At 41.8% G+C, this 20,006-nt stretch overlaps 1 protein-coding gene across 1 annotated transcript in view; it reads right to left on the reverse strand.

Moving 5' to 3' along the window:
- Nucleotides 1–20,006, reverse strand: part of MYO1E (myosin IE) — a 98,086-nt gene that overhangs the window by 1,129 nt on the left and 76,951 nt on the right. Inside the window, 5 exon segments of the mRNA XM_052807792.1 lie at nucleotides 488–657; nucleotides 6,879–7,083; nucleotides 9,872–9,964; nucleotides 10,803–10,960; nucleotides 12,488–12,634. Of these exon segments, the coding sequence (XP_052663752.1) occupies nucleotides 488–657; nucleotides 6,879–7,083; nucleotides 9,872–9,964; nucleotides 10,803–10,960; nucleotides 12,488–12,634 (773 nt within the window).

The raw sequence follows: 20,006 nt of genomic DNA on the forward strand, positions 1-20,006 counted from the left end.
GTAAACCTTTTTGTATGCTTTTTGAGGCAGCCTTGCAAAGCTATTCCACACAGAGAGAGCTGCCTTCTGAAGGACTGAGGAGAAATGATTTGGCGAACCTGGGCTTGCTAATCTTTTGGCTGTATTGCTATGCCTTATGTGATGTTGCTTTGGAGACCCAAAGAGCTGGAAATGCTTTGTTATGTTTTTGTTCTTGTGCTATAGCTGTAGTTCAGGCTAACTTTCAGCCAGAGCCTGTGATAGAACTACTCTTAACTAACTGTACAGATCTGCAGTACCAAGTAATGCACATGTCATTGATCTGTCTCTGACATGCTTTTAAGTGAATGGGTTTGATTGATGTGGAGATTTCTCTGCTCCCTGAGCTATCATAGAAATTTGCAAGGCTAATGAGGGAAGATGTGGCTCAATGTCATGTCTTTAGTACTAATCTTGAAGGTACACAGTCATAAGTAGTTAAATAAAAAAACCTTTTATCTCTACGTACCTTCTTTAATTATATCAATCACGTCGTTGGCATTAAAGCTAAGTTCATCTGTGTCCTGAGCATCATATGCATACAGTGCCCTGCACTGTGGTACCTGAGGCTTAGGCTTTGGCTGTGGTTTAGGCCTTCCTCCAGCTGGTAGGGGTCGGTTTGTTGTCTGCCTGCGAACACTAATGGGAGAAAAAAATGTTAACATGCTTCAAAGCTCATGACTTGAACCTAAGCTCCATCAACCCCGCTGTCCTAATGAATTGATTCTAAAGGATATCATGGAACAAGGAAAAAAGGATTCTTTTAAATGTCACAACAGTTAAAAAGAGCAATGTAAAAGACTTCCCTCTGAAAGGGACAGAGTTGCCATTTCTTCCCTACTGAAATGGATGAATGGGTACTTACAAACAGCAGTTCAAATGCATAGAAGACATTTTAGTGCTCAGGCTGGAATGTAAACAAATGTGCACATGCAGTTCATGCAGATCTTGGCAACTATACAACTTTGTCTCTCCCCGTGCCCCAACTTCACCAGGGATTTAGTTTCCAGTATTAAAAACAAAGTTCTAGCTCACAGGCTTGCTACTTTACCATTCTTGTGACTAAGCTGTAAGAGAGACTGCATCTCTTTTAAGTTGCCTCAGATTCCAGGGCCGTCTATGGACTTGTTCTGTTATAGTCAACTCTGAAGCAGCAGGGGAGATGCTGCACAAACTCTTTGTCACAGCTGTGACCACTCCAAAGATTAGGAAGGGGAAAGAGGGAAGAAATGCATTTTGCCAGCTCATCAGCTAATAAAGGCTGGAAGAGAGAACAGGTATTAGATGCAATGCCAGTTTAAAATAAATAGTAAATAAATGTGCTGAATGACTAAAAAATGTTGCAGTGATGTGGAGGAGACTGAACGGTGATTATGTCATGTAATACCATGGTAACAGTACACAGCTCTTTCTTGCAGAAAAGGTTTGCAGTTACTTACACAAAGTCCTAGACTAACTTTTGTTGGTATGTTCTAGTTCCAAGTTTGTGTAATGAACTGCACCAAAAAATGAGCTTTGAAGTATGGGTTAACAGCATTTCAGTTCTAAATTTATCTACTGGGAGAGAGGATTTTTCTCCTGTTGTTCAGCATGTATTGACTTTGCTTGGGATAGAGTATGTATGTTGTCAAAACTAGACCTAGGTATGGAAATGAAAGAATTTGGAGCAAGTCTTAGAACAGTTTTTCTGCAACCACAGCAGAACAAGAACATCTTAAATGCGATGATGTTTTGCTGGTGAGAGCATGGTATTTTTCAACTCAAGCTTGTATTGGAGTGTTAGTGATAGGTAGAACTTAAAGCTGCGGTAGTACCAGTGCATCCTTCTCAGCAGCTCTGCTAAAAAATAAATCTAATTCTAACCCTTAAAAATTCTATCTATCTATAATGACTGTAGCTTTGAAATACTAAATTCACAACTCTTCTAGCTTATTCCTTGTGTACAGGGAACACTGGTGCTTTCCCTTTTGAAAAAGAACAGTCAGAAAAACTTACTGAAACCTACTGCTGAATATAATAGTACTGTTTCTTTATTAATATACTAAAGGAGCTTATAATGCTCAGGAAGACAGCCTTGCAAATGTTGCTTTTGTATGAGTACTTCCTTTAGTCTGTTACTGCTGTTACACTCCTCTAGAATGTTTGCTTTTCATAGTGGTGAAGGGATTGGAGAAACTTGAGGATGGTCATACTGGGCATGGTACTAAATGGGAGGCAGTGGAGGGAAGATCAGGCAGAACCTGTCAGGTGTCGGGTGCACCTGCCTCCCCCACTCCTTTGGGAGCGTGGCTCTCTGTTCCGGACTGGCTTTGGGAATTGATCTGAGACATGCTCTGCTAAATAACTTGGCTCGATTACTGCTGGCTCCCTAACGCTTGTGCTGGCCAAGGGCGACAGCCGTTGGCAGGCTGTGAGAAGTAAGGCGACGAACGCAGCTCGGTTTGCTGGTGGTAGGGGATGGCGAGGTGCTGGTATTGGCAAAGTAAAGCCCGCCCTACGGCGGCGCCTGCCGATGCTTTGCCGGCTGGCTTGTGCGCTGCTTTCCGCGCGGAGTCCCGCGTGCCACCCGCCGCCCCCCGCACGGCCTGCAGGCGCCGCCGGACGGGGCGCCCGAGGGCGCTGCCGCCTCTTCCGCGGGAGCAGCGCGCGCCGCCTGACGGGGCCGCTGCCTCTACGCGCCCGGCTCGCGGCGGCGGGCGGAGCCGCCGGGCTGCCAGCAGGGGGCGCGCGCCTCGCGCCGCTGCGCGGCCCCCGCGCCCCGGGCGAGGGGCGGCCGCCTCTCCAGAACCGCGGCGGGCGCTGGGGTTTTTTTTTTTTTTTCCCCACCCCGCGTTTAACCCTGAGGAAACTGTCCTCGATCCGTCTTTGCAGGCAGTTGTTCGCGCAAGTTCTGCTCGCAAAGGGATGCTGCCGATAGCGTTGCAATACTGCTTGGGAACGAGATTATACAATGGCCGTGGAAACATCGACCGAAATATGCCTCAGTAACGGTACTGGTAGAGACGGTAACTGTGTTGTATTACTATTATGGCTATTACAGATTAGTCGTTTGACCCTGTGCTCGGAGTATCTTACTATGAACAGTAACGAAGCATTGAATACGCTGTGTCAAAATACTCCAATTCCTAGACTAGCCCACCACTGTCTGAAGTCATGTGGATGTAAAACCAAATTATCACCTGCTTGTTTCAATGCCCACCTGAAACTAGCCTCATTGGGCTGCACTCTACCCCTCTCAGAGTGGGCACTTACCTACTTACTTACTTTCCACCATTTCTGACCAAAATATTATTTTACACTTCAGGAAACACAATTCAATGAACTTGCAAGGTGTACTAGACAGGCAGCAACTTGTATACTGGAATGTTAAGGTCCAAGAAATTACTTTGCCAGGCCCTTTTTAGATGTTCCCTTACCTCACATGGTAGCAGCCATATTGCTACTGCATGTTGCCTACAGCTGTGGCTTGCTTTGAAAGAAAAAAAAACAAACCACAACAAAACCAAAAGAACAAAACAAAACAACTTGCTCCCCAACATCCTCTTCCCTCCCTACCTCCTTCCTCAGAATCATAAGCTATGTTACTAAGCGCTCTTTTGTCTTACTTGTGGCTTCCTATAGAGAAGCTTGACTTCCACAAAATCCATCCAGAAGGGAGCAATGGATACCTGTTCCCTACTTGTTCTAGTTGCACTTACTGCTGTGGCCATTTCTGGTTTTGTTTTTTTTTTTCTTCTACCCTTCTTGAGCCTATGGAGTTATCAGTGAAAACAGTTAGCAGAGAGTAAAGATGTCATTCTAATACAGTGTGTTTTGTTGTTTGGGTTTTTTCTTCCCTTGGTACTACATCGATCATGATTGCCATTTAAAATGGTAACTAAGTAATGTAAGTTTTAATATGTGGTAATCATCCTTGTAGACTTGTAAGACTGAAACAGATGGGGTTGGTGGTGTGTACCCATAGCATTAGGAACTGTAGTATGATGCAACTGATCTTTTTAATCCAATATGATAGTTCTTATCTCATTATGTACTTGGTGGCTGCTACAGTAATGGCTGTCAGTCACAGCTGTCTGATAGACATCACAATGGCTTTATCCTATGGCTTATGGGTGGTTGTTGCATGAACTGTAGTCTCAAGACAAAGTAGAAGTCTAATACTAGTGAAACAGCTTTAACAGAATAAACTGACAGGCAATGAGAAAATTTCACCACCTAAAGGCATGGAAGTTATTAGTGTACAAAGATGGAAATGTGTCTGAAAGCGTTAGCATGTGCTGACAGTTCTGAAATGGTTAAAATAAGCAGCAGTGGCCACTTGGTTCTAATGTCTGTCTTATTTGAAGACCAAACTTCAACAGAAAAATGCTCTAAATATGCTTACAATATCTTATGGCTAACACTTGGTGCACAGTGGGGAAAAAAAATGACTGCCATTAGTACAACTGAGAAGACACTCTGTGCACACCTTATTTTGCTGGAGGGCTGACCACCTCTGTGTTTAGGAACTGGAAAGCCCCTACTTAGGAAACCTGTACACATTTGATACTGAAAAATCTATCAATTCTGTGTACACTTACTTATTATTTGTTTTCTATGAGGTGTCTAATGCTCACTAGAAGCAACATTGTAAGTAATATGCTATATCAGTACGGTAGCCAGTTGGATCACACACAAAAAAGAATGCTTAGGCTAACAGGAGAATTTAGTGCAGAACATCTGCTAAGGAGCTGAGAAGGGTCTGTTGGTACAAAAAGTTGCTCTTGATATAGTTAAAAACAAGTGATTTTTTTGCTGCCTCTAAGAACCCCCGTTCACGTGGATCACTGGAGAAGGGGACTGAGCTGTTCCATCTAATCCCTCAGAATATTCCAGGGCTAAGGGCAAATAGGTTAAGGGGCTGCAGAAGGTCAGATGGAAACTTGGTGAAAGTTTGACTTAATCTTGATTTCTCCCAGATTACCCCAAGTGCAAGCTCTTCCATATCTGGCAAAATGATTTGCTGTCAGGCCTGGGAGCTTGGGTCACAACTTGACAGCTCAGAGTAAAAATATCATGACTGTTTAAGTGTTAGTGAGTCACTGCTGCATTACTACAGTTGACAATGTATGACAAGGGTAAAAGAATGCAATATTGGAATGGGATTGTGGGAGACTTTGAACTACTTGGGCACTTCCTTAGGCAAAATTCTTACTACAGCAGTGTCTCTGCTTTTACTTTGAACTTTTACATCACCTTCAGGGGATGTATGGTTCCCTAGCTGTCATGGCAAGTGAAGGCTCAGGCTCTGCGATGAGTCAGTCAGGGCACTGGTGCAACATAAAGCTATCTGCTGTCAGCCAGCTGTCTCTCAGAGGCTGGGCTATAGAGGCTATCTTGCTACAGAGAGAGGTAGCTGTCTGTTGGAAGGGAGGGAAAGAGAGAGGCCATTTGGAGGAGGAAAAGCTGAGGAGGACATTGAACTGTAATTTATTAAGAACCTGCAAATAGAGTTAGAACCTGCAAATAGAGTTCTCAGCAGGAAAAAATCCATATTTCCTCTTGGTTTTCCCCTCAATATTATTTGGACAGAAATGTAAGAATGATGGCTTGTTCACCATACACAGGGCTTTCCTACTTAACAAGGAGGTATTTATCACGTATGTTTACTTGAAGAGCTGTGGACTATAGAATTGTATCTGCACTAACCATTACTATGCAAAGTTATTACACCTTACCACAGTGGATTTTTATTCTTCTAATGCAACTTGTTGTTTTAATATGCTCTAGGACAACAAGCTGTTAGTAATTTCTCTGAGACTTGGTTACATCAGAATTAAATCACACAAATAGGAAGTCATCAGCAAGGAGAAACACAAACTGCTTATTCAAACCAGATAGATACATTTTTTTTTTCCTAGAATTGCTGAATAGGCAGCAGTCTTTGATAATTAAGTGGCACTCAAATTCTCACTATAGTAAAACTCCACTCATGTTCTACAACAGAGTGGAACATAAGGGCTGACTGAAAGTAGAAACTGTTCAGTCACTGAAAAACTTAAAATTTTGTAAGGCCTTTAACATTCTGGAGCACTAAAGTCCAATAAATATTTGACACAAGACTTCTGTCTTCATGATTTCCACAAATGAGAGGTTTTGCCTGCTTCTGGATTTTCAGTCAAGAGCTGGAGCAGCTGGTTTCAGAGTTGAGAACAACTTGTTCTGCTTCCCTCTATTAAGCCCCTGATTTCTTGGTTCCATCTTTCTGCTACTTCTGGTGATTGTTTTGATGCTTTTAACTGTTGGCTATTAGGAAATACCTAGTTACAACAGTAAGACCTGCCCACCCCCAAATCTTGTACGATTGTCACAGTAACATATTCTGGAAGGCTACAGCTTAGAAGTCCAAATGATGCTGGAATAATCTTGAAAGTCATACTGCCAAAGCTTCCTCCTAAAAAGAAGTACAAGTCTGGTATATGAGTTGTGAGTCAAAGCTGAAACAAAACTACTATTAGCCAGCATTTCTGGGCATGACAGTTGCTGTAAAATACCACATCTATGGTTTATGATCTGTAAACCAGAAGGGAAAGAAGGCCTAGTAAAAACTCTGCCAAGTGTCTTAATATCCTTAAGTAGAAGGTACCATGCAAATTTAAGGTATTAAACTAGAACTCGTTTACCTTCATTCCTAAAGGCCTATGATGGAATATGTGTTTTGAAATCCTGTGGAAGATGATGATACCTTTGAGTACAGCTCAATAGCACAATCTGGTCATCTATGTACACAATATGAGTTCATCAGTCACAAACAGTTCAAGTGTGTAAAGCTATTTACAAAAATTGACACTTCTTTTCTCAGATTTAATGTAAAATCTTACCCAGCTGCTCCTTGGTCAGGTACTTTCAGGAAATCCAAGCTTTCTGGTTGCTGTGAAATCTTGCCTGATCCTCCAGACAGTTGCCGTGGTAAAGTTGGTCGTGTCATATTTGTATACAGGTTTTTCTGATTGGCCCGTTGATTTCCTGGGACATGGGGAAGTGGTACAAACTGTGGGGGATTTATTACTCCGTTTTGCTGCTGACCTAGAAGTAAATAAAGTGTGAACACATCCAATCCAAACTGCAGCTCAATAAAGGTAACCTTTTCCTTGTCTTGATGGCTCAGCTGTCAGTTAGATTCAGCTGTCAGTGAGACTCAGCTATCACAGAACTTGAAAACAAAATAATGTTGAAATCTTAAAGTTTGATTTATGCAGTTTTGGGTGTGCTGGCGATCTCTTTTGGGTTCATGCCTTCATGAAGTTTGAGACATGTGCCTTGAACATCACAATCAAGCAAGAGGATTAGCTCTCGGCTAAATTCAACCTTATTAATTGCTTAGCTAGCTTGTAACCACCACACCTCTATTTAAAACACTGCACAAAATTTTATCCAGATGAGGGTCAATCTAAAGCTAGCTAGAATTGCTAGGGGTCTTTTTTTAAAAGTTCAAACTCCATCCAACTCCCTGAATACTGGGCAGACTTTTTTAAGTTGCTATAAATATTTGTCTATTTTAACAAGCAAGTGTTCTTTTCCTTTTTTTCTTTGTTTGTTTTGTTTGGTTTTTTTAAAAAGCCTTGCTGCTACTTTGATAGCTTAAAAGTTATGCCTCTAACTTGAATTTAAAACAAACCACCCATGTCCGAGCTACTTGCAGGATCAGGGCCTAAGGAGCTCACTTCTGCATGTTCTACATTCCTAAAACCCCCACTGAATAAAATGGGAGCTATGCTTATATTAAAAATCAGATTGCTTAATGCTGTGGGTAATCCTCTCCTTTTTCCATTGTAATTATGCCTGTTGAAAATTAGCAGAATGAATAGCTGTGCAGAGAGGAGAAGTCATAGTCATGACACTTCAAAAAACCTTACTGCATTCAACAGCTGGTCTTTGTTTCTGATATTCTCTTGATAGCGTGGCAGAGCTTAAGTCATCAAAAACTCATACATAAAACTCACTCTGGGACACAAGCTAGTATGGCACATACATTACGGTTATATAAATAAAGGTTTGTTTTATGCTGAACATATACATAACAGTCTGTTCAGCTGCTGGCCCATTAATTTCAAAACAGGTGAAAATAGGAGAATCCATTTCAAATTATCAGATGATTGCCCACAGTGTTACTTCCTCACATAGTGAGAGCAGGATGGAGAGATTTTTTTTGTGACTTTCAAGGAGGAATATGCCCAAATCCTGCAATTGCCTCAGACTCCTTTAAAGTCTGGGCAGTCTAATTGGAACCCTTTTGTAACACCTATCTTCAATCTTATTTTTCCAGCTATAACTAGCTATTTTACAAAAGATTTTGAATTTTAAAAAAACCCAAAACCCCAAACAAAAAACCAGTTACAGTAATTGATTTGAGGTCTGCATGAAAGAATTCTACTCACCTTTTAAACATGATACCCTAATGCATAAGGGCCAACACAGCATTTAACTTCAGTAGTTACACTTATCCTGCCCGGACACTACAGTGTGGTTTCACTGGTCTGTGAACATCTAGTTCAACTCCACAGTTGAACACTAGGGAAATGGTGGGTCAACAGAATATTGTTCTCTCCTCAGAGTTCACAGGCTAAATTAATTTTTTCTCTCTAGGGCAGAGTTGCAACACCCTGATGACATCAATCCCATGCAGAAAGTTAGCCCAGTGTCTTGCTGCACAGAGAGGCAGGCTCTTCTAATTAGGACTGACTGTTGACATGTCTGTTCAGGAGCTGTCATAAGCACTAAGGGATACATGATTACAAAACACCATGCTGCAGGTATGGGCATCCACTGGTGCCTTGGACTTGCGTGCAAATCTACATCCCTTATCTACGTGAGGCAAGTTTGGGCTTGGTCTGCAGGCACAAGGCTTCTTCAACCAATGTTTTTGTTGTTTTCATGTAGCTATAAAACTGCTGAAAGAGTTTTTGAAAATATTAAAACAGACTTTCCTTGCTTTAACTCACCCTGTACGAATATTTACTATCTGCGTTTGCAGACAGGTTAACTCCTTTAACCACAGTAATTTCCCACTTTACTACGAGCAGTTCTTGCAGATCATGCAGTCCTTAGTTTGACTCATACAGCTATGAGGATTGGGAATTGTCTAGTTAATTTGGTGACCACGACTGATTGCACACCCCACGTACACCATTAGCATTGTGCTTCTCAATAAACAGCAGCTGACTGAAAGAGAACCCTTTGTTAAAAAAAAGTACTCTGGGAGTGTAAGTAAATAAAAAACACTTGGGAAATGTTGGGTCAATGGAATATTGTTCTCCAGTCTGAGTTCACAGGCTAAATTAATCGTATGTCTAAAGGGCAGAAGTGAAACACCCTAATGACATCAATCCCATGCAGAAAAAGCCAGGCTGCTTACTGGCACAGCTGATACATTCTCAGCATTCAGCATATGCAAAAGTTGTTATGTAACAGGGTAGGACAATGAGACATAAATTGCATTCTATTGTTTATTAGCACTGAAAGCAGTTTCATTGTAAAGCATCATCTATGGCTTGATAAGTATATATCTTTTACCCTTGAAAGGAAAGTGGAGAAGGCTAGTTTTAGATTCAGTGTCTTCTACTAAGTGGCTGAACATGCCAGCATCCATGACAACCAGGATAGCTCTGGTGGAATACCAGTCTGATTGTCTGCAGACTTCAACAATACACTTCATAAAATGCCTACAATGTATGCTTTCCAGACAAGACTTTTTAAAGAGGATTTTAAACCTTTACTATGATTTCTTAGCGGGTAAAAATTACCAGATGACAAGAGTAAAAAGCGAAAGCCTGAATTTGGAATTTTGTTTTTGCCCAAGGCTAAGAGGACTTACCGGGAGGAGGTGGTGCGGCTCTCGTAGGATAAGTCTGACTTTGAGACCTGTTGGAATACCCTCTACTTGGGGTAAGGTTCCGTCTAGTAGGACCTAAAAGAAACCAGCAACATTTTGTTACCCTTTCACAATTACATTAGTTAGGTAACTCCTTCTGTCTGCCAGACCCCTACTCTCTGATCAGAAAGAGCTGATCTTCAGGTATGAATCTGACTCCTGCAGTATTCGCCAGGTTGTTCTAAAGCTTTAGGTGTAACAAGGATGACAGGCATATTCTCCCTTTTGTGATCCAGCTCAGCCACAGGACATGAAGTAAAGCTATCTCAAGACTACAGTAAATGAGGCCCAAAAGACCATTAGCTTTATGAACTTGTTTATAAACCATGGATAGCTGGCGCAGCAGTACTTTTGACTATACTGTTTCTGATCAGCAATTAGTACATGAAAAACATAGGACACGAAACCTGCGAGGCTGGTAGATTTACAGCTCCATCTTTGGCGATGTACAGAGGTTATCTTTCCTCATATCACAACCTGCTCTGTCCTGACGCAGACCTTTCTACATCAGCAAGACTGTAGGAACTACAGGAGCTCAGAGCAGAGTAAAAGACTCTTCCCCAAAACGCTTGGCTAATTGTACCATTTGTACTATGTCACATGATTAAATGCCCTCATTTCTTTTGCCGCAGGGCAAAGAATTTCAGACGTTTCAGAAACGGTATATAGTGAAAGTCACAGAATTCCAGCATGACTGTAGAGCAGCACAGAGTTCTGCTGTATCATTAGGATCTATAACTTGGATCTTCTTTTAAGTGTTACAGAGAAATAATAAAGAACACGCTAAGGCTACAGGCAAGCAAGGAGAGAAAGAGTCAACCATTCTCTAAATTTCTAAACCGTTCACTAATTTCTAAAGGAAATTGATACTTACGGGAATTCTTTGGTAGCCCTGGTCCGATGCTGATCTGCAGCACTTTATTACTTGGCTTGAGAATGGCTGTATCTCCTTGGCCTTGCATAAATTGCACTTGTCGAGAACCACCACTGCTCCAGGGCCCCCAACTCTCCTTTTTCAGCTTCACTTCAAGTCTAATGTAAGCACATGAACACATGAATAAAAAAACAGAAAGCATTTCTATATCAAATCAGGACAATATCACTTGGCAGCAGATAACTTAGAAATATAATAGTAAAAACCTTAGACTGAGAATCTGTATTCCCTGAGTGACGTAGCTGACATAAACCACCTAATTAAATCTCTTCTTCATGCTTTATAAAATGTTCTTAACTGATGCTTTAACTTTCCTGGTAAAGCTACTCAAAGGAAGTTTAAGATGCCTTGGAGCGGGTGGAGAATACAGTGAGCTTTGAAGAAAAACGTGGAAAGGTCTGAGTAAGAGATGTGTCTGCCATCAAACATCACTGCCTCTGCAGCAGACTCTACTGGAGCAAGCTAGAGTGCTCTCTTCCTAAACATTCTTCTGTATATACCATTAGATATACATATACACATTAGATGTATACATATGTGTATATATTGGCATGTATATGCCAATGTATGCTTTAGGATTGGGCCTTGTGCATGTTCTGGGAGTAAACAATTTTGCATACACATACTTCAATCTTTCCAATTTAAACTTTTTTCCATGTGTGCGCACACACACATATATAGTCTTTCCCAGCATTTCCACACTATCCATCTGCTCTGAACTGTACTCAGATATGAGCTAAGGAAATTACGGTTTGGTTTTGGGCAAGACCCCAGAAGTATAATACATCACATCTTACATGAACAAAAAATTTACTCAATACTGGCTTTAGATTCCCAATGTACAGGAGTATGCGATACAGGAACGTTACGCACTTCAATTCTTCTCCTACACCCTTTCCAAACTAAAATACTACTCTCCTGTTACCCTTTATAATTCTCCACTTTTTCAAAGGAAATAAAATAAACATACAAATCCAAGGCCTATTCTTGCTGTCTGCTTAACGGGTAGGAGTATTAACAAAAGAAAACGTTTGTTGGGATAGTTTCCAGCATGCCCTTACAGCTAAAATGCACATCAAACATTCTGTAGCTTTTCAGGCTTGGTTCTAAAATATGTTCCAAATATCATTTACTTTATGAGGCTCCTTTAGAACTATCTTTTCACGCTACAGTCCTCTGTCCCCACAACAAACTTCAGAATTTCAGATTCTTACATTATGTCTCCAGAATTATCTTTCAAACTCTTCCATCATGATGTTTCCACTCCTAGGTCAGCTGGAAGAGGATGCTCCCTTCTTATGATAGGGATGCATCATGATGATGCACACAGCTGCAGACCCTTGAGCCTGATGCCATGTTCAGTAGAATGAAGGCAACTCTTCTATGCACACAGACAGTAGAAAGCGGCAGACAGCCCAGGCACAATCCTAACCTATTACTCTGACAAGCTAATCAGAAAGTCTGGTCTCCTTGCACATACAGATTTTTACACTGTGCTGCCTCTTACTATTTTAAAACAAAGCATAGTGTCAGAAGCTCAACAGCTAGCGCTCACTCATTTGCCTTCGCAGCAAGAACAAAGACTATTTATTCTTAAAAGCCCATTGAAAAAAACCATAACTCACGTATTGCTAAATTTCAGAGGTAGTTTTCTTTGTGTTTTCTCTTCGTATCGTTTTGATAAGAGGCTTAAAAACTCAGTTTTGAAGACCGATTCCAGCAAACTATCATATTCCTGTTCATGTAGAATGAAAACATCATCCTGCATTGTGCTGAAAAGAAATCAGAGCATGTATCATTCAGATTAAAATTCCATCAGCAAATACAGCCAGCATTATAATGACATTTGCAGAGTACTTGTGGTTAATTTTTAAAAACATAAGAAAGTCCAAGCAGCATTAATTGTAGAGTCTTGCTTTCTGAGAACAGGTTTGATTGTTTTTTCAGGAGTTGATAATGGAATATCTGAAACAATCCTTACTGAGAAACAGGAATATTAGTTAGTCATTTTACAGTAATTACGGTTAGTAAAAGAATATGTGCTATTAAAGTTACAATTAAAGTCCAACTCTTCAATAATGGCAACACTTGTGATTAGAGGTGAATTAGAAACTTGAAGGTTACTAAAGTAAGACTGAAACCCAAAGCAAGCAAATTCAGAATGAAAACTTTCAACTTTCCATTGGCTTTAGCTTAGACTGGTTTAACACAGTATAAAACCCACACACATTGGGTTCCATTGCCACCTTTGGATCAGTTCCTATTTACACCTGCTGAAGATGTTGCAAAACACTTCACAGAAAATTATATCCACATCAGTAATTTGCAAGGCTGATTTCTGCCCGTCCAGAGTCCCCACAGTAAAAACAGTTCTGTCGCATCCTAGCCAGGATTACTATTGTTCCAGCATGCATGCAATTTGTTTATATGTGTATCGTTCTTCCTTTTAACAGCATGTTGGCATGCTTCTTAGCTGTAACTACACTGGTGCCTGTCTGCTGCTGCATTCTCTCCACAAAGTAGAGGTATAAACAGAGCTTTCTAAATAAAACTGTAAGACCTGAAAACAGAGGCCATGGGTCCCCTCCTTACTTCTTGACTTGAATAGCATATAAGCAACCACAGGATGCTCTGGTTCAATTTGCTGACCCACAGTAAAGGAATTGTATTTTGAAGCTGGTTAGCATCCCACTGGATGAGCTTACAGAACCAGGTCATTGCATGGAGCGCAATGCTAGATCAGACACAACAAAACGGTGGGAGCAAAATGACAGAGGGAGGGGACCACCCCTTGGGCAGCCACCCACATTTGCATTGGATTAGAAGTGACAAGAAACCTCTAATTTCATGTATGACTTCATAACCAGTTTAAATCAAGTTAACATTGTTGTGCTGTCAGAAGAGGCAGCCTTCCCTCTGCCCCTCACCCTCTTTGTTCATGTGCATATCTGTTCCTTCTCTCATGCTAGAATCCATCCCCTGCCCTTTCCCAGTAGATTAATTTTCTGCTTCCCTTACTTTTCAATGTCTCATCCATATCTCCATGCAGCCACCTGAGTGCTAGCTAGTGTAGGAAAATGTGTGGCCGGGAGAAAAGACAGCACAGGACTTTTGACAACTGCAGAGCTGAGAATTCCTTAACCTTATCACAAAAGAATTATCACATCCCCAGAGTGATATTTCACAAAATGGAGTACAACCATTGAAGAAAGGAGCATTAGTTAGACATAGTTAAGTATTCCTGGCAGAAAATGTGTGGCTCCTTTTCATGGTTGTTTAGTCCGCTGCAGGGAGTCTAAAGCCAAAGCTTCTCTGCTCTTTTGTCAATGTTGTTGGTCCATCTTCTGCTGCTATTACTAGTATCAGAAAATACTATTTGATAACAGCAATTTATTTCAATACATTAGATATCACCTACCAACTGAAAAAGGCACTCTCAGTTTGCATTTCTGTCTGGAAAAATGGACCTTTCAAATCCTGTTGAATTTAGAATTAACATTCATTACAAGTTTTCACCGTTTTTTCTAAAAAACAGTATACATAACTCAGAAGTGTGAAGGCATTGCAGTGGTTAAGGCTGTGGAAAACCAGACAGGTGGCTTTGGCAGCCAGGTGAATGGCAAGCCAAAGTTACATACCTGTCACTAAGAAACATCTTCTTTCAATGGTTTGCATAGCAATACATCGCAGAAAGAAGGTGCCAATATCTCACCTGAATCTATATAAGTATTGCTTCAACATTTCAGAGTTAACTCCAAAAATAAATTAACTATAGCACATAAGGAACTCAAAGAACATTCAGCTCAGAAAAAACAAGCCTGCACCTTCTATCAGAGACAATATGACTAGGTCTATTTACCCTCATCACTGTTTTCTGATCCTAATTACCTAGCAATCAATAGCTTTCCACTTTGAGCATGCTCCTCCCTTTTCCTCTCCCAGCTGGTTTGCCTGATTGCTGATTCTATAAATCTGAAAGGGGGGAGCAGACCTAGTTTTCTGACCCTCACTTTTCATCTAGTTACTGAAGACTATGACTTTCTCTACAGACTTTAAGTACCTTTTCATGCAGAATTAAAAATAGCTTCATAGTGCTGCTAGAGGTGCTCTTGACTGTCAGGTATAAAAATACAGTTCTAACCCACTTGAGACATTAGGTAAAGGATGAGTTGTATCACTGTTTTTCTAAAAATCTACCTACCACCTCTGTACTCCACACTCTTTAAAATTCTGAAATCTTTCCCATAGTTTGGAAAAGGGTTTATGAAACTACAAACTTGCCTGATTAGTATTCAAAATAGCAATAAGAAATCTATAAAAATAGAGTAAGAGCATGACCTCCTTTCCTATCATCAAGCAAATCTAGAGCCTCAGCAAGGTTCTGAATGAGCTGTGTTACAAAAGCCCAAGACCCACAGTAAATATTATCTAGTCAGTGGTCCTATTTTTGCTGGTTTGGTGAAGAGTCTGACTTCACAACGCTGTTAGGATGTCCTGTGTCACTCCTTATCAGATAAATTATAAAGCTCAGTTACTTATTGTTACTAAAAATGCAAGAACATTTCCATGAGAGTACGGGTTGTCATTCTCAGTACCCTGAACAAATTCCAAGTTGGCCATTTGCACTTTAAATTGCAACTCCTTTAGTAAATCAAATTGTTATGTAGTGTTAATTGCTGTTAATACATGTCAGTACCACTGATTATTCTGCCTTTATTGTGTTTAAATGTATTGCTACAGGCTTACATCAACACATTGCGTATGGCTTTCTAGAAAAGTATTGTTTAGATAGCAATGCAAGAATCCAGTTATCCTCTCTCCCCCTTTGATTTAAAATGTATTTAATTATGTACTGATTTAGTTAAAATGTAATATTGCATGAACCATAGTACTAATAACAACTGAAACTTTTAAAACTTTGAGGCTGCAATATAGAAGAGAGCTAAATCCATTCTGGATAAGCTCATGAAGAATGTTATTGCAATTATTTTCTTGCAGCACAGAGGTTTGAGATTCACTTCAAAACCCATCAGAAATCAATTATCTTAGCGGTGTAGAAAATTTAAACTATAGGGACAATAAACTGGAGTTTTGAAAACACATGAGAGAATGCAAGTTAGAGCAATATAATTTTTGCTTTGAGCCAGAATCTGAAAAACTGTTTTGGCGTTTTTGTTGTGATTTTTTTCCCAAAAGATACATAGTAGGTAATACATGTACTAAATAAAGATTTCACTCCAGTTTTACTAACTGAAGACTGTTAAATATTACAAGCGCTAACTCCTGCCACTGAGACCTCAGATTCGAGAGAAGCAGTAACTTTTACAGCCTCTGCAGCCAGAGCATTTTATTACTACTAAGTCACTTCAGTACAGAGTTAAGAGATTCCTTGATTAAGACCCATTTTGAACTCAGGCCATACTAACATGGTAACAGGGAAAAGCCTTCTTGCCTCCATAGGTATTTTAGGGTTTGGTTTTGGAGGAACACCTGGACAGTTTGATAGCTTGTAATTCTGAATCTACTTTTAACATGTACCAAACCCAATGGTTTTTACAACAAAATAAAATCAATAAGCTAAGTTCAAAACATTATTAGACATAATCATAGAATCATAGAATGGTTTGGGTTGGAGGGGACCTTAAAGATCATCTAGTTCCAACACCCCTGCCATGGACAGGGACACCTTCCACTAGACCAGGTTGCTCAAAGCTGCATCCAACTTGGCCTTGAACACTTCCAGGGATGGGGCATCCACAGCCTCTCTGGGCAACCTGTTCCAGTGTCTCACTGTCCTCACAGTAAAGAATTTCTTCCTAATATCTAATCTAAATCTACCCTCTTCCAATGTAAAACAGTTACCCCTTGTCCTATCACTACATGCCCTTGTAAAAAGTCCCTCCCCATCTTTCCTGTAGGCACCCTTTAAGTACTGGAAGGCTGCTGTAAGGTCTCCCTAGAGTCTTTTCTCCAGGCTGAACAACCCCAACTCTCTCAGCCTATCCTCATAGGAGAGGTGCTCCAGCCCCCTGATCATCTTCATGGCCCTCCTCTGGATCTGCTCGAGCAGGTCCCTGTCTGTTGTATGCTGGGGGCCTCAGAGCTGAATGCAGTATTCCAGGTGGGGTCTTACCAGAGCGGAGTAGAGGGGGAGAATCACCTCCCTCAACCTCCTGGTCACACTTCTTTTGATGCAGCCCAGGATAGGGTTGGCTTTCTAGGCTGCAAACACACGTTGCCAGGTCATGTTGAGCTTCTTGTCAACCAACACCCCCCAAGTCCTTCTCCTCTGGGCTGCTCTCAATCCACTCATCACCCAGCCTGTATTTGTGCTTGGGATTGCCCTGACCCATGTGCAGGACCTTGCACTTGGCTTTTTTGAACTTCATGAGGTTCACACAGGCCCACCTCTCAAGCCTGTCAAGGTCCTTCTGGATGGCATCCCTTCCCTCCAGTGTGTTGACCGCACCACACAGCTTGGTGTCCTTGGCAAACTTGCTGAGGGTGCATTCAATCCCACTGTCCATGTCACCGACAAAGACATTAAACAGCACCAGTCCCATTACTGACCACTGAGGAACACCACTTGTTGCTGGTCTCCACTTGGACATCGAGCTGTTGACCACAACTCTGAGTGTCACCATCCAGCCAATTCCTTATCCACCGAGTGGTCCATCCATCAAATCCATGTCTCTCCAAGTTAGAGACAAGGACATTGTGGAGGACAGTGTCAAATGCTTTGCACAAGCCCAGGTAGATGATGTCTGTTGCTCCTCCCTTATCCACCATCACTGTAACCCTGTCGTAGAAGGCCACCAAATTTGTCAGGCATGATTTGCCCTTAGTGAAGCCATGTTGGTTGTCACCCATCACCTCCTTATTTTCCATGTGCCTCAGCATAGCTTCCAGGAGGATCTATCTGCTCCATGATCTTGCCAGGCACAGAGGTGAGACTGACTGGCCTGTAGTTCCCTAGGTCTTCTGTTTTCCCGTTTTTAAAAATGGGGGTTATGTTTCCCCTTTTCCAGTCAGTAGGAACTTCACCAGACTGCCACGACTTCTTAAATATGATGGATAGTGGCTTAGCCACTTCATCTGCCACTTCCCTCAGGACTCGCGGATGCATCTCATCAGGTCCCATGGGCTTGTGCACCTTCAGGTTCCTTAGATGGTCTTGAACCTGATCTTCTCCTACAGTGGGTGGGTTTTTGTTCTCCCAGTCCCTGTCTTTGCTTTCTGCGACTTGGGCAGTGTGGCTGGAGCACTTGCTGGTGAAGACTGAGGCAAGAAAAAGTCATTGAGTACCTCAGCCTTCTCCATGTCCCAGGTAACCAGGTCTCCCGTTTCCTTCCAGAGAGGACCCACATTTTCCCTAGTCTTCCTTTTATCACAGACATACCTATAGAAGCTTTTCTTGTTGCCCTTGATGTCCCTGGCCAGATTCAATTCTATCGAGGCTTTAGCTTTCCTAACCTGATCCCTGGCTGCTCAGACAATTTCTCTGTATTCCTCCCAGGCTACCTGTCCTTGCTTCCAACCTCTGCAGGCTTCCTTTTTGTGTTTAGTTTTTCCAGGAGCTCCTGGTTCATCCACGCAGGCCTCCTAGCATTTTTGCCTGACTTCCTCTTCATTGGGATGCATCGCTCCAGAGCTTGGAGGAGGTGATCCTTGCATATTAACCAGCTTTCTTGGGCCCCTCTTCCCTCCAGGGCTTTATCCCATGGTACTCTACCAAGCAGATCCCTGAAGAGGCCAAAGTCTACTCTCCTGAAGTCCAGGGTATTGAGCTTGCTGTGCATTCTTCTCACTGCCCTAAGGATCTTGAACTCCACCATTTCACGGTCACTGCAGCCAAGGCTGCCCTTGAGCTTCATATTCCCCACCAGCCCCTCCTTGTTGGTGAGAACAAGGTCCAGCATAGCACCTCTCCTCATTGGGTCCTCTGTCACTTGGAGAAGGAAGTTGTCATCAACGCATTCCAGGAACCTCCTGGATTGCTTATGCCCTGCTGTGTTGTCCCTCCAACAGATATTGGGGTGGCTGAAGTCCCCCATGAGGATCAGGGCTTGTGAACATGAGGCTGCTCCTATCTGTCTATAGCGGGCCTCATCTGCTCGGTCTTCCTGGTCAGGTAGTTGTAGCAGACCCCCACTATAATGTCACCTGTCCCTGCCCTCCATTTAATCCTGACCCATAAGCTCTCGGTCAGCTCCTCATCCATCCCCAGGCAGACCGTGCACTCCAGCTGGTCATTGACATAGAGGGTGACACCCCCTCCTCGTCTCCCCTGCCTGTCCTTCTGAAAGAGCCTGTATCCTTCCATTCCGACACTCCAGTCACAGGAGCCATCCCACCACATCTCAGTGATGCCAATAAGATCATATGTAATGAAGTAAAATACGTATTTCCTCTGAACGAAGCACATTTCGTTTTGCTTCAGAAGGTTCTGTGGAACTGTTATTTACATGTGAGAGGAGTGTAACAGCTTTCACTAACTTGGCAGGCAGCCGTCCTTTTAGCTGACTCAGTGTGACTATGCCTTTGGAATGCTACAGGCCCAATTCAAGTGTCTGGCTGCAATCTGTTTGAGGTTTGCACAGCACACAGTCCAAACTTGGAGCACTAAAAAGCCAGGTTCGACTCTCAACCTTAACCCAGATCTACTACAGTTATTTTGTTGCAACTTCTGTTCTAAAGTTGTATGATAAATAAACTACAGGTTTTGAAAATGGTACTGTGAGCAGACACATCTTGCAGACCTTTCCCTAATCTTGATGGCTGTGAAGAATTCTGGAAAAATATGAAATCTGCTTAAGTACTGAATAATGTCTGTAAGAAAATTTCTGGCTATGCTAATTGGGTCGTTTTATAAGCATATCCAAAAAACCTTTGCAGTAGCTATCAATACACAGTACTCAAGTGTAGACTTGTATTCTGTTAAAATAGTAATTTATTTCAATATTTAAAGTACATTTGTTGCCCTGGATTGGTATTCTTTTGTGTTAAATTACACTCAGCTACGAGGTCTGATAAACTGCAATGAGGTATCCGGAGATGTTGTTCACTCATCTTCAAAGGGATGAAATGATGTAGGCAATAATCCACTGGTCTCATAGGCAGTTTCTTCCTGGTTTTGCTCACCTA

The sequence above is a fragment of the Harpia harpyja genome, chromosome 14, assembly GCF_026419915.1.
Source record: "Harpia harpyja isolate bHarHar1 chromosome 14, bHarHar1 primary haplotype, whole genome shotgun sequence".
In the NCBI taxonomy this organism is placed as follows: domain Eukaryota; kingdom Metazoa; phylum Chordata; class Aves; order Accipitriformes; family Accipitridae; genus Harpia; species Harpia harpyja.